Below are 13,957 nucleotides of genomic sequence, written 5' to 3'. Positions count from 1 at the left end.
AATGAGGAGGAAACAGCAAGGAAGGGACACAGAGGTTCTTTTACAGTGCTAATGCAGGTAACTGCTCTGCTACATATGACTGTTCTCCCAATCTGTGTATAATTACATACAGTCAAAATAAAGATCATTAAACAGCTGTTGAAACAGATCTTGAAAATGGAATTTATCAAACTTGTCCATTATATTGCCTATCTGTCTGGACATGCAGTTATAATTAGGCCAATAGATGTGACTTATTCATTAGTATTGACAATGAATCACTGATAAATGGATAGATACGTTGTATGTCCTATGAATGTCAGTAGTAACAATTCCATTCACATTGATAACGTATAAGATCCTCTTGTTTTTCAGTGTCATGGGCCATCCATCTTGCAGATTTCTAATATATTAATCACTTGTGTCTTTGATTCAAAGCCAAACTGACAGTTTAATGGCTCTTTTGTCTTCGTGATTCCAACATCTAGTATTCACTTACAATACATGTGGAAACATTTCTTTTATCTGCTTTAATTTATTTATATTTGTTTATACATTCTTTAAAAAAAAGAAATTACATTTCATATGCATTATTTAAAGGTGAAGACTGACCTTTGGAGTTAAGGTTGCCATTCATTCTCTTTCATCAATGTATGTAGCTTTTGGATTGTAAGAAGCTAAAAACAATGGATAGTGCTAAAATAATGCCTAATTTTCAGAAATGTGTACCTAAGATTTTGTTTGCAAAAGATGCAGCTGCATGCACAATTGCAATTTCCCAGTGTGACACTTGCATCTATGTATGTCAATGCATCTTTTACAAACAAAAATACCTATTTTTATCAAAAACCATTGAACAGTGTCTTTTTTTTTAATTGAGCCCTGTATATTCTGCAGTCCATATGTAGGTATGACAAGGTGAACCAAGAAGAAATTGATACATCATAGAAGTTAGATACTGAAAAGACCTATTATGTCATCTGTTCCATCTCCCTAATAATGCAGGACTGTGCCTTAGGCAATTCAAATCTCTAGCAGAGATACTCTACCTAATTTGTGTAATGACATGGGAGCACTAATTTTTTCTGAATTTATTGTGGCTTTTCTGGACCATATAGTTTGTAAACTTGATAACTGTTGATTATGCCTATCTTCAGAGTGCAGAAATGTCTCGCAGGAACTCAGATATTGTGGCAGTGGTGTTATTACAGCAGCACTCAAAAGCCACAATTAGAATCAGGGTTCCATTCTCTACTGCTCTTCAGAGGACAGGGGTAGGTCCTGTCGGTGTCAGGTACAAAAGGCAGAAAATACACTGATGATTTATGGAGTTTAAGGTCTGGCAACTACAATCTGAGGCTGGGAAGGTTACACTGAGGTGTGCCCATTACCTGACTCCTTACTCGGTTACCCCTCCACACACACCCAAGTCAATCTAACAGGTCCCCAAAACAGCTGACAAACTCCAGAATTGTGGACCTCATCAGGGCTCCCAAGGCTGTGAATGAATCATCACCTTGTACTGCTGGGAAAGAGAAGACTTTTGCTGGGGCCATGTGCCCCCAAAGTCTTAGCACCATTGGAGAGAGGTGTAGCCTCTGCTTGTCCCCTTGCCCCATCTTTTGATGCTGTTGGCAGTGGTTGCTGAGTCTCTCCTTCACGAAGGATGCTGGGACCATCCTTAAAAGGCCATTCCCCTGGGAAGTTCCATGAAGGACTGTGAATCACCTGGTGCTTCTGGGATTGGGGGATGAGGGCTGTTGGGCCATTTGCTTCAAAGTCTTGGCTTCGTAGAGGGTAACAATGGGCTCACCTATTACCCCTCTCCATTTTGGTAACCTATAGAGCAGTGAGAGGCACATTGCTATTCTGGAAACAGTGAACCAGAAGGTAAATCTTCAACCTAGAAAGAAGCAGGACTGACTGTATGATAAATCAAGGCATGCTGTTCTGACACTGTTAACTAGAGTCGGGCAAACTATGTGTAGTGGACAAATTATGTAGCTTTCTCCGGTTTGTGAAATGTCCACACACAAGATAATGACTTATTCATGATTTGAAACTGCGTGGATGCCTCTTTTTATATGTATATTATCCTATGGATTGCTTGCAAACTGTTTCCCGTACAAATTTGGTGTGTGTGGTATGGTTGTTCCCCTCATTTCCAAGTAATTGAGATTTGTTGGATCAATCCTTTTGTAAGCATGAGTGACAGACATCATTGATTCTCTAATTTGCTTGCAAAGGGGGGCGAGGCAGGGGTCCTTTATCACTTGCTCCTCCTCCATGTTTGGTATGTAATGCTTTGCTAGGATTTCTTCTACCCACATATACAGAATTATTGCAGGTAACTTCCCATTTTTAGCACCATGTAGGTTTCTCTTTTGCTCTTCGCATCCACAGTCGGCTTCCTAAGGTAGGATAGTCCCAAGATTCCTCATTCTGGAGTGAGTTTGTAGCATTAATTCAGTTCTCTTACAAGATACAGTATAACTATAGGTTAATCTGACAGCCAAGAGAACCTCTCCTCTTCGTGTTTGTTTCAGTGGAATATGTGACTCTTCCAGATCTCCCATTCCAACCGTGATCCTTTTGTACTAGTTCATTTAACTTGTCCCCCTATTTATCCCAGTTACAACAATGTTTGGTGGTGGTTATTGATCTCTTTACAAATCCAAATATTGCTGTAATCAAGGTAGAGAATTATATTAATCCAAATAAAACAAAATAAAACTCTGTCTATATTTGACAGTGGGAGATACTGAAGAGTAACATACATCAAAATGTAGCTTCCTTGGCATGCTGTGAAATGTCCAAGAACCATCACAAGGCTTGTACTGATATGCAGGAGGAACAGTGTTTTGTTATATGGAGTGAGCGAGAAACCCACAATGTTTTTCTCCTTTGTTACAGATTGGCCATGTGGAAGGACAGCCAGAGAGGAAAGGAGTCTTCCCGGTGTCCTTTGTGCACATTTTGTCAGATTAATCAAATTCAAAACTTGAGCATTGCACATCCTTCATGCAAGACAGGCTTTTTAGCAAAAGCTAACGGCTGCTGCCTCCCTGTAATCCTGTGCACAATTGTATATATAGCTGCTGTTACAAAATAAGAATTCATTTAAGGTTCACCTCAGGAGGTGAATTATATGTATTGTAAATATACTGTGTTATTCTGCCTTTGCCAGTATTATGGTAGCCTTGGAACCTGGCATGCCTTATTGGGTTTGCTGAAGCCATCCTTGGCATCTAGCACTTACATCTCTGTCTATGCTGTTAAAAATGTGTATCAACTGCCAGCTTTCCAAGCACAGGTTTCCATCAACCATGTAACTTTGTAGAAATGACTGTTCCTAAGAACTCAGTATTCTCAATTATATAATTAGCAGAGTTCAGATTCTGTTTCCAAAGTGAATGGTTTTGGCCCACTTTAAAACCCATATACAATTAAGAGTACACGGTTTACAGCTATGAAGCCCACTTTGATATTGATTAAAGAAAGTGCTCAGTTAAATTTAAGTTTGAAAGCAAAAGGAATATTCACTGACTTTATAGAAAAGCAGTAGCATTTGATGATGTGCACACAGCATTTCATGTTTATATTATGTGGACTTATGCCAAACTCTGATTGCAGTTTCCCTGTGATATTACCTCACTTTAAGACAGTTACAAATTACTTCCATCTGAAAATTTATTTTGATAAAAGTTAGTCATACTGTCTTTCCTTATATGTATGTGAAATTTGCTGAAGGTTTTTCACTGAATTTTTAGTAACCAAGGACTTCTAGAAAATATTACACTGTTTATATTATGCATGCATTTAAAACAGTGGTTCTCAACCTGTTTATCATTGTGGGCCGCATATGTGGCCCAAAATGTGTTATCTAGGCCGCAAGTTGAGAACCACAGCACCCCCCACAGACCCACTGCCACCTGCTCAGAGACCCCTCCACAGAGTGGGGCCAGGAGTGGAGTCCTGGGGAGGGGGTCAGGTGGCAGGGACCCCAGACCTTGCTGTGCGGAGCTGGGCAGTGCATGGCCAGATGGCTGGGCAGACAGGCAACAGCCCGGACCCCAAACCCATGGGGAAGCCCCCGGATTCCAGACCCCATGGGGTCAGCCTGTAGCCCTGGAGTTTGTAGGGCTGGGCAGAAGCTCCGGATCCAGGACTCTGCAGGGCCAGCCAGCAGCCCTTGATCCCAGACTGTACGGGACTGGTCAGCAGCCCCGGACCCCTGCCACACAAAACTGGCCAGTGATGTCAACTCCACCCAGGCCGAGCAGCCCAAACTCTGCCACACTGGGCGGCCAGGCAGCTGGGAACCCAAACCCAGCAGCACGGCCCAGCGGCCTTTAGCACACAGCTGGGCCGCCTGCAGGTTGAGAACCACTGATATAGAATCTTACTTGAAACCTGTCCTTTGTACAGGAATAGTACTGTAGTCACATAGCTAAGTTGGAACAAAAGAACATTTTAATTTGATAACTATTCAATTTGAAATGTGAGCTTGCAACAGTATTTATTTATAGCTAATTGGCTGTCTTTGAAAATCACTTATTTTAAAAAAATGTCTTCAGCTTTGCTGAAGGTTATAATTAACGAGTGTAAAATTTCCTCAGTGTTACTGTCTGGATAAATTTAAACTATTACAGTATAAAAAATTGTTTAGGAAATCAGAGTGAAAGGTTGACCTTTCATGCAGTTTGTCAGGCTATTAATTATAGAAACTAATCACTAGTATCAAGCTGTATATTAACTGTCTTCATTAAACTGTCTTTGTATTTCATAGTCTTAACTCCAAGCACCAGCCAACAAACACATTACCATAAAATTAATTTCTAATAAGTCTTTGGAAGAATGCGTTTGACTTCTGGTAGCGTCAAAGTTGTTATAAAATTGCATTAGTGAAAAACACATTCCTTGCAGTGAATTCACTTAGTCTCCTTTTTTTCTAATCACAACATTTAATGTATTATTAAAAACATTAATTTACTTCATTTTCTATATCATTTTTAATTTTGGAACAGAATAAAATTGTTATTGTCTGTGATCAGATAACTGTATTGATCAGGTTCTATGATTTTTCATATGTAGGACTGGTATTATATTGCTTAAAATGTTACTTTGGCAACAGTACATACTACTAATATTTTACAGCAGACAGTCTTGCTACATAGGACAATTTTTCATTTCATAAAAGCACAACTCAAAAAAACCTTCTGAAAGTTTTCATTTTTAGTGCAGTTTTACAAGGCTGTAGTCAGTGAATATTTAATTCTATTTATATGGTTATGAGAACTTTAAATATCAAATAAACCTTGCATGAAAAAAATATTCCAAAATATTTATCAACTGTTACTGGAAAGTGGCTTTTAAACTATTGCTTTATCAGTGTCATGACAAAAGTGTATTAAAAAACAAATACACCGGTGAGTGAGCCTGTTCACATCTAATCCACAGTGTTATCAGTATCAGTATTTCAGACTTGTACTGTTTTTTTATGGAAAGCAGTCAGGACCTGAGTTTATTTAGCATTCCATTTTATCCATTAATACATTGTTTTAAGTTGCATTAAACAAAGAAAAACTATTCACTTTTGTGGTCAAGTGTATTTTTAAGTGATCTAAAAATAATCTGGTAAAAGCTAAACACATAAGGAAAACCTAGACATGTAAAATGATGTAGAAGCAAATGTCTATTCTTTTGTACACTCTCTGCAGTAGTATACATAGACATTGTTAAAATGAGATTAGTTCCATCAGGAACAAGGGTTCTGTTTGTTCTAGCTTATTGTGGGTCATAGGAAATCTAAAATTCATTGTGTGTTATATCAATTGAGTTTAAGTACAATATATTTAAACTCAATGAGCCACTATCTGCAATTTTGTACATGAAATAGTATTTGGAAAGTTTAGATCTTTATAGACAAATAGCTAATAATTAGTGTTTTTTTTCCCTGGGATGAGGATGTTCTGCAAATGATGTCTTATTTTACTGTTGAACAGCAATTGCTATTTATTTTTTTTATTACATAATACATCAACATGTTGTATAGAAATCAGATTTGGTAGTGCCAGTAGTTAAAATTTTGACTTTTCATTTGAATGTTAAGATCAAACATCAGTACACTTGTCTATTCACATGTATTTAAATGTGACAGTTTTTGAGTACTGTATGTGTTAATTTCTACTTTTTTAATATTTAAAATTGCTTTGAAATAAATGTATTCAGTTGATCCCAGACATCTGAACAAGGCCCTTTTGTCAGTTGGAATCTCCTGTAGGAGGAACGTCTACATCTCACGTAGGTGGCTTTTGACAGAGAACTCATTTTAAGCTATTGAGTAGAGCGCTGAATTATCAATATAAGTATTCGTTAAGTTGATAATACATGTGTATGTGTAACCTATTTGTGAAATATGAATGCACTTAGTTTTATCCTAAAACTTTTAGCTACTATGTGCTAGTATCAAAATACACTCATTCTTTCCTGGGTGGAATTAAGCTTCTCTGATGGCCCAGTCAGCTTCTGCAGAATAAAGTGTTAATATTTTAAAAAATGACTAGCCCTTCTGATTGTAAAGAAAAAAATTCAAAATGTGCCCTAACAGAGTGCTATCTTTCTGTGGCTGCAGATAGACTGAAAGTTCATAGCTCTTTCAGAGATACTGGGTCACATTGATATCTGGAGCCCAGCAGTTATTTAAATTATTTTTAGCTATTTCATAGCTGATTATTTTAGCAGGGAAACCCAACTACTATGGAACTTCTGGTGTGGTATCTATTTCCTCTCTATCTTTAGATTCTGTAATGCACTGGGAAAAGTCCCCTGTTAAACAGTACTTCAGTGATATTAGAGAGGTTTGGGCAGGGGGATGGAGCGGTTGCTAGGATTCAAAGGGAAGTAATTGGTTATGAATCCACAGTAAAGGTGACTTGCAAAGGGAAAAAAATCACTTTTCTTCCATCTATACAAAAGAATGGATTTTTTTTTCTGTTTTTTTTCCCAACCTGAGAGATCAGATTCATTAGGTAAATTGGGTTGAGGCTGTATGGTAATTCCTGTGCTCCAATTATCCTAATAGTGGCCAGTAACTCATTACTTCAGAGAAAGATGCAAGAACCTCTGCAGCAAGTAATTATGGGATAACCTGCCCATAGGAAAAAAAATCCCTTCTAACCCTCAATAATGTGAGAGACTACACCTGGCAGCATGAGGATGTATCTCTTGCAAAATTTTTGTTCAATATTTACTATAACTCTGGACATTTGTTATCCATATAAATGTACACTATCTTTGCACTGTGCTAGACACTTGGTCTTACTGATATCCCGTATAAGACATTTCCTTTTAATAGCCTTGAATTGCTACTTCCCTGACCTGTTCACACAGTGGGGTTGACATTCTCTCATCCTTTGAGTTAAAGGAAAGCAGTGTTTGACTCTTTCACAATGACTTGTGCTAATAGTTTGGGCTCTTGAGTTCAGTAGGTATTTTAACAAAATTTTAAACAGTCATAATTCCAGTATCCCTCCCATACCTTGGCCAAAACAAAACAGGGTGTGCACAACATGAGGTTTCCAATTCAAGAACAGACAGTTTTTGACAGATGGTGTAGAGGGTCTTTGAATCCTCCTTCAGCAAAAAAGTACAGGCAGTTTCCTGCTTAGAGCTCAAATGTTTAAGTAGGCCAGCCCTCTCCTTGCACAAGAGAGTGAATATTTGTTCACTCAAATTCTTCAGGTTGCTGTTCAGATTTGTATGATCTGCTTACCCTTTCAATACCAGCAAAGAAAATGGAAGCTTTAAGCTGAACAATGATTGGCTGATCAGTAGCAATCAGTGACTAGGTTCACATGCTGAGCAGTAAGCCTGCTATAAACATAGACTAAATCTAATCCTTAATATTTACTGTATTCACTTAAAGCCTATTGGACAGATTACCTACTGAAAGATAAAGGGTTAAAAGTTTGCAATTCAATAGTGGAGGCTGCTCAGTAAGAAAATAAATCCTTCAAGCCACCTCCCCCAAGGTAGTCAGTCATATGCTACATTTCAAATGGCCGAGTTAGAACAAGAAGAAAGTATGTCCATGAAGTGCACTTGAGGGAGAGCCCTCAAGTGTTTAAAGACCTGCTGTGCATGTGTACAGTGAGCCCTAATCACCCTTCAACTTCAGGAACCTATGAATACTGTTAATTAGATATATCTATCCACTAAGCCCTAACTACAAATGCACTGACTCCTGGACACTAATTTGTGACATGTAAGTCTTCTTAAAATACACCAACATTGTTATACTGCAAAACACTGGAGAGGCCCTGAGACTGCTTGGCCCTTGTTAGAATGTAAGGCCCACTAGATGCTACAGGTTCAGGATAGTGTAGAAGTTGCTAATATTGCACCACCACAGGCTTAAAGCTTAAGTGTTGGCTAGTTCAAGATTTTGTTCTTAGAGTATGTGTGATAAGCACAGAGTTAGTGGGAACTTACACCAGTGGACTTTGCTGGTGACTTGAAGTTGAGACATTGAAGCTAAACATTAACACTTTGTAAACAGCTGTTAATGTAATTTTATTTCCTTGCACCTGTCACAAACAAGAGATTAGGTTAGTACTAGTGCACAACTGGTTTAATGTACATGGTTACAGGACAAATGGCAGCTGGTCTAGGAACTGCAAATTGACCAGAACCACTCCTCTACTTTTTACTCCTGTTTCACTTAGGCTCATCAGTAAAGTTTGACTGCAAGCATTTTAAACTTGTCTGCATTTGTAGACAGTTTAGAAGATTCCATTTCTTATCAGATCAGCACCTACAAAGTCTTAACTATTCTCCTGCCCCATCAGAAAAGCCCCCTTGCAAGACTAGGCCACAATCCCAGATATAGCTTCCTAGCCAAGAGTGGAGGATTAGTCTAGCCACATGTGCCTATCTTTATCAAGTAGGCTTGTACCAAAGGTGCACACGTTGGAGACAGTTATCTTAGGTTAAGAGCTGTGAAAGATTAACTCTACTCACAGGTAGAACTAAAGCTGCTAGACTTAGGCAAAATATCTTGTTACGTTTATTCCAAGAACACCTAAGCCAGCAGGCCCAAACTTGAAGGTCATGCCCTGCCCCCACCCCAGGGCCAGGGACCAGCTGTGGGTGGATGCAGACAGGGGTTGTGGGGCCAGGAGTAGGGCTGCAGTGGGGGCCCACCACCAGCCAGGAAGAGACATGCCAAGACTAGGGTCAGGGCGGTGCTCCTTCCCCTCCCCCTTTGGGGACTAGCCTAGACTCTGCCATACCACACATGCCCTGCATACTTCTCCTCAGGAGCATGCTTCACTCCTTGGGGATCTCTGACCTAAGCCACAGTACACCATTAGTGAGAACTATAGGCTGGACTTTAGTTAAGGAATCTCAGTAATTAGAAGGGATACTAAACAAAGTGTTGCTTGTAAAAGGTACAGTAATACCTTGTTAGGCTGCTTCAGTTTCACTGGCATTTGACACTAGAGGAGGGCAGGAGTAAGAAGTTGGTCTCTTCAAGATTAAAATTAAGGAAGACTTTTGAAAGAGAACCCTAAAGGATACTGGAGTGGAGACATTTTTCTAGAAGCTTAAAATAAGGAAAGAGGCACCAAGTTGTGTCTCAAGTGATTTCTTTATTAAACTAGATGCAGGCCTCTGAGATGGAGGCTTTTAATGTTCAGATAACTTTGCTGGCTCTGAACCAAACCATAAAAAAAAAAAAAATCATCCCAATTTGGAGTTAAGCAAAACAAGAAGTCCATCTCAAATTAACCTTATTACATTAAACGTATCTTTCAATTAAATTGGCTTTAAACAAAAAAAAAAAAAAAAAGAACCCATTTCACTTAAGCAGAGCTTTCTGCGCCTGTTTTCTAGTGACACCCACAGGCTTCTTTTCCACAGATTTGATGACTCCAACTGCAACAGTCTGCTTCAAGTCCCGAGCTGCAAAGCGACCTGAAATGAAGTTAAATATTTTAGTTGCCTTTCAAACCAAGAAGGTGGTACTACTGCTTATATTCATGCAGTCACTTTGTACTTCCTCCAACCCCCTACTCCCATCTGCCATCTTATGAGGTTTAAGTTCTTTGGGGTAGGGACCATCTTTGTACAGTATTAACCAGTGGAGTCCAGTCATGGACTAGGCCCCAAGTGTTACAATTCAAGCAGTTCAGGCTGCTAGGCCACCTTTAGTGCAGTAACAGTCTGTTTATTTAGGTTGCTTAGCTGAAGTCTGCAGTTTACAGTCAGCTTCTACTTCCCTGCTCAGTCCATCAAAATACCATGATAAACAGACAATGGAAATGGAAGCTCCTAGGGTTTAGCTAAGGTGACTCATCATATCCTGTGTATGTGATTAGTAGCAAATAGGTAGAGCGGACTGGACTTCAGACACTTGCCTAAAGGGGGATAGTCAAAAAACCTCTCCACACACAGAGGCTTCTTAGGTACAAGTCTGACAGTAGCAGAGTCTCCAGACTTCAGCACGGAAGGATTGTCCTCCAGCTTCTCCCCAGATCGACGGTCAATCTTCTCAAAGAGCTCAGCAAACTGGCAGGTGACATGAGCAGTGTGACAGTCTACCACTGGGGAGTAGCCAGCCTTGATAAAGCCAGGATGATTCAGGATGATCACCTAGGATCAACAGAGTGTTTGTTCCAGGAACAGAGGATCTGTGCTTTAAGAGTTCCCTAACCCTCTCATTGCTGTTTTAAATGCCCAGACATTTATGGAGAGCAGTGCCCTCAAATTTGGGCAGCAGATACTGCTAGAAGCTGCCTAAGCCAACAGACACCAGCACTGGGGAGGAGTGTCTGTAGCAAATACTATATTCTGCAGAGTCCAATCTGACTCCCCTAACCTTCTCCCCACACCTATTCCAAACCTCCCAATGGTGCTACCAAAGGTCACACCCCCGCAAGAACTGTGGCCTCCCTGCTGCACACGAGAGGCCAACATCCTATGAACCATGTAAGCCCCACAGAAGCAAGTCTCTGCACCTGAGCAGTGAAGTGGGCTGCTGCTGTTGGGGGGTCACTCCTGGAGTTGCCAGCTACATGGCCCCGTCTCAAGTTCTTGACTGCAATGTTCTTTATGTTGAAGCCCACATTGTAACCAGGAAAAGCCACCTGCAGTGGCTCATGGTGCATTTCAATGGTTCTGACTTCTGCTGAGAGGTTTGCAGGGGCAAAGGAGATGTTCATGCCTGGCTTGAGGATGCCTGTCTCGATCTTTCCCACTGGTACTGTGCCAATTCCTGGGAGGAGACAAGGGAAGAGCAAGTCAGAGCTGACTGTGGAAAGCCCATAACCAACACAGCAAGCAGACCAGTTAGTTGAAGGAGGGTGGAGTATGCTGCCAAGGATGATGGAGGGAGAGTCCCCTCAGAAGTGTTTCCTTCATGAAGTTGAGCCTTTGCTATTCTGGCCTTGATTAGTGAAGAGACCAGCACCCAGTATGCTTTATGTAGAATTTGGGCCCTCCCCCAGAGGACCAGTCAATCATCTCAGAGACCCCCCATACAGAACCCAGCTGTAGATCAGCATATCCCAGGTCCCATTCCTGCCTGGACTGACCTCCGATCTTGTAGACATCCTGCAGAGGCACCCTTAGGGGTTTGTTACTGGGCCGCACAGGAGGCAGGAGAGAATCTAGTGCTTCCAGGAGTGTCTGCCCCTTCCCAAAGCCTTCTTTCCGTTTGACCTTCCAGCCTTTGAACCACGGCATCTGCAGGGGGAAGCCAAAGAGATCCTTGGCAGCCTTTGGCTACAGGAAATGCAGCGTGGGGCTGGGACCCGAGGTCTGGCTGTTAGACCCAGCAGAAGGGCTGTTCCCCCTGGACTCACCCTAAAGGGTGCCCATAGGCCTGTCCCTTCCCCACATGGCTGCAGCACTCAGCACTTCGCCTCACCATCCACAGCTCCAACTGGGTGGCACCTCTGGCCCAGGAAGCAGAGCCCAGCTCCTTCCCTCCTACCCACTGGGCATGGCAGAGGGCCCCCAGCTCTGCTGGAAGGGAGCAGCCCCTCCGGAACTGAGCGCCACATGGCTCCCTCCCACCAGCAGCTGCCCTGAGCTCCCTCCCCTATGGATCCCCCACCTTGGGGCTGGGCAGGGTGACGTTCTCGCCGGCCCAGCCGGACACCGGCACGCAGGGCACCGCGGCCGGGCTGTAGCCGATCCTGCGCAGGTAGAGGCTGACGCCCCGCACCACCTCCTCGAAGCGCCGCTGGCTGTAGGGCGGCTCGGTCAGGTCCATCTTGTTGACGCAGAGCAGCAGCTGCTTGACGCCCAGGGTATAGGCCAGCAGGGCGTGCTCGCGGGTCTGCCCCTGCCGGGACACGCCGGCCTCAAACTCCCCGGGCGCGGCCGAGACCATCAGCACCGCGGCGTCCGCCTGGGGCAGAGAGGGGCCGTGTGAGGGCGGGGGTCGCTCCGTGCGCCCCGCGGGGCTGTAGCCCGCCCAGCCCCAGCTCAGCCCGGGGCAGGATCGGGGCCGCTCCGTGCGCTCGGCGGGGCTGTAGCCCGCCCAGCCCCCTGTAACACCGCCCCCAGCTCAGCCCAGGGCACGATCGGGCCGCTCCATGCGCCTGGCGGGGCTGCCACCCGCCCACCCCATGTAACACTGTCCCCAGGGCAGGATCAGGCCCGCTCCGTGCGCCTGGCGGGGCTGCAACCAGCCCAGCCCCACCTCAGCCCGGGGCAGGATCGGGGCCGCACCGTGAGCCCGGCGGGGCTGCAACCCGGGCGCCCAGCCTCCTGTATCCCCGCCCCCAGCTGAGCCCGGGCCCGGGGCAGGATCGGGGCCGCTCCATGCGCCCGGCGGGGCTGCAACCCGCCCAGCCCCAGCTCAGCCCGAGGCAGGATCAGGGCTGCTCACTGCGCCCGGCGGGGCTGCAACCAGCCCAGCCCCACCTCAGCCCGGGGCAGGATCGGGGCCGCACCGTGAGCCCGGCGGGGCTGCATCCCGGGCGCCCAGCCTCCTGTATCCCCGCCCCCAGCTGAGCCCGGGCCCGGGGCAGGATCAGGGCTGCTCAGTGCGCCCGGCGGGGCTGCAACCCGCCCAGCCCCAGCTCAGCCCGGGCCCGGATCGGGGCCTCTCCGTGTGCCCGGTGGGGCTGCAACCCGCCCAGGCCCTCTAACACCGCCCCCAGCTGAGCCCGGGGCCGCTCCTCCGCCGGGGGCACCTGCCGTACCGCCCCCGGGGCGAGGGAGGGGCCCCGCTACCTGGGAGGTGCCGGTCAGCATGTTCTTGATGAAGTCGCGGTGGCCCGGCGCGTCGATGATGGTGATGGAGAAGCGGCGCGTGTGGAACTTCCACAGCGAGATGTCGATGGTGATGCCCCGCTCCCGCTCCACCTTCAGCTTGTCCAGCACCCAGGCGAACTTGAAGGAGCCTTTCCCCACCTGCGGGCGAGCAGCGCGGCGCGGCGGTCAGGGACGGCTCAGCCCCGGGGCCTGCAGCCGCGCCGCTGGGGGCTGCGTGCGCTGGGCGCCGGGGAAGGGCGACGCCGCAGTGGGGCCAGAAGGGGGCAAGTGTACCTGGCTAGCCGCGGCCTCCAGCTTCTCCAGCAGCCGGGGCTCCAGCCCCCCGCACTGGTAGATGAGGTGGCCAGTGGTGGTGGATTTACCCGAGTCCACGTGGCCGATGATCACGATGTTCATGTGGATCTTGCGAACCGGCTCCGGCTCCGGGTCCCCCATCCTGCCGGGATCGTTGGAGGCGCCTCCGCCCCTGGCTCCGCTTTTATAGGGCGCGCTGATGGGCGCGGGCCCGCACCTGCTGGGCCAGGCCGCTCCCCTCAGGGCCGCAGCAGCGTCTCAAGCACCGCTGGGCTGTCAGGCCCCTCTGCCGCCCTGTGTTGTGCTGCTGCCGCCTCTGCCCAGAGGGCAGCTTCCCGCCAGGGCGCAAGGCTGCTGTCCCCCTGTTGGGCCACTGCTCCGGGGCGGGCATGTA

General features: G+C 45.6%; 2 protein-coding genes across 6 annotated transcripts in view; one reads left to right on the top strand and one right to left on the bottom strand.

The window, feature by feature from the left end:
- The window catches only part of ASAP1 (ArfGAP with SH3 domain, ankyrin repeat and PH domain 1), a 329,644-nt gene extending 323,423 nt beyond the window's left edge, over window positions 1-6,221 (top strand). For all 5 annotated transcript variants that reach the window (XM_050940653.1, XM_050940651.1, XM_050940654.1 and 2 more), the window contains one exon: window positions 2,893-6,221. In XM_050940653.1, the coding sequence (XP_050796610.1) occupies window positions 2,893-2,967 (75 nt within the window). In that variant the 3' untranslated portion in view covers window positions 2,968-6,221. The remainder of the gene's footprint in view (window positions 1-2,892) is intronic.
- A 3,410-nt stretch (window positions 6,222-9,631) lies between these two features.
- LOC127045407 (elongation factor 1-alpha-like) lies at window positions 9,632-13,704 on the bottom strand. Its single transcript, XM_050941500.1, has 7 exons — window positions 13,543-13,704; window positions 13,228-13,407; window positions 12,101-12,397; window positions 11,577-11,727; window positions 11,001-11,257; window positions 10,401-10,635; window positions 9,632-9,957 (listed from the first exon to the last, which is right to left on the bottom strand). Exons 1-7 carry the CDS (start codon window positions 13,702-13,704, stop codon window positions 9,842-9,844), a joined length of 1,398 nt encoding a protein of 465 aa, XP_050797457.1. The 3' UTR covers window positions 9,632-9,841.
- Window positions 13,705-13,957: the final 253 nt, after the last annotated feature.

This window comes from Gopherus flavomarginatus, chromosome 2, assembly GCF_025201925.1.
Source record: "Gopherus flavomarginatus isolate rGopFla2 chromosome 2, rGopFla2.mat.asm, whole genome shotgun sequence".
Lineage (NCBI taxonomy): Eukaryota > Metazoa > Chordata > Testudines > Testudinidae > Gopherus > Gopherus flavomarginatus.
This window is presented reverse-complemented; position numbering and strand designations above follow the sequence as displayed.

What these genes read in the sequence shown, in the direction of transcription:
- LOC127045407 (XM_050941500.1), bottom strand. Translation starts at nt 13,704, where the DNA reads ATGGGGGACCCGGAGCCGGAGCCGGTTCGCAAGATCCACATGAACATC. An exon ending in TCACCCTGCCCAGCCCCAAG is followed by an intron (nt 11,728 to 12,100) that starts GTGGGGGATCCA and finishes TTCCCCCTGCAG; the next exon opens with ATGCCGTGGTTCAAAGGCTG. An exon ending in GGATGTCTACAAGATCGGAG is followed by an intron (nt 11,258 to 11,576) that starts GTCAGTCCAGGC and finishes GTCTCCTCCCAG; the next exon opens with GAATTGGCACAGTACCAGTG.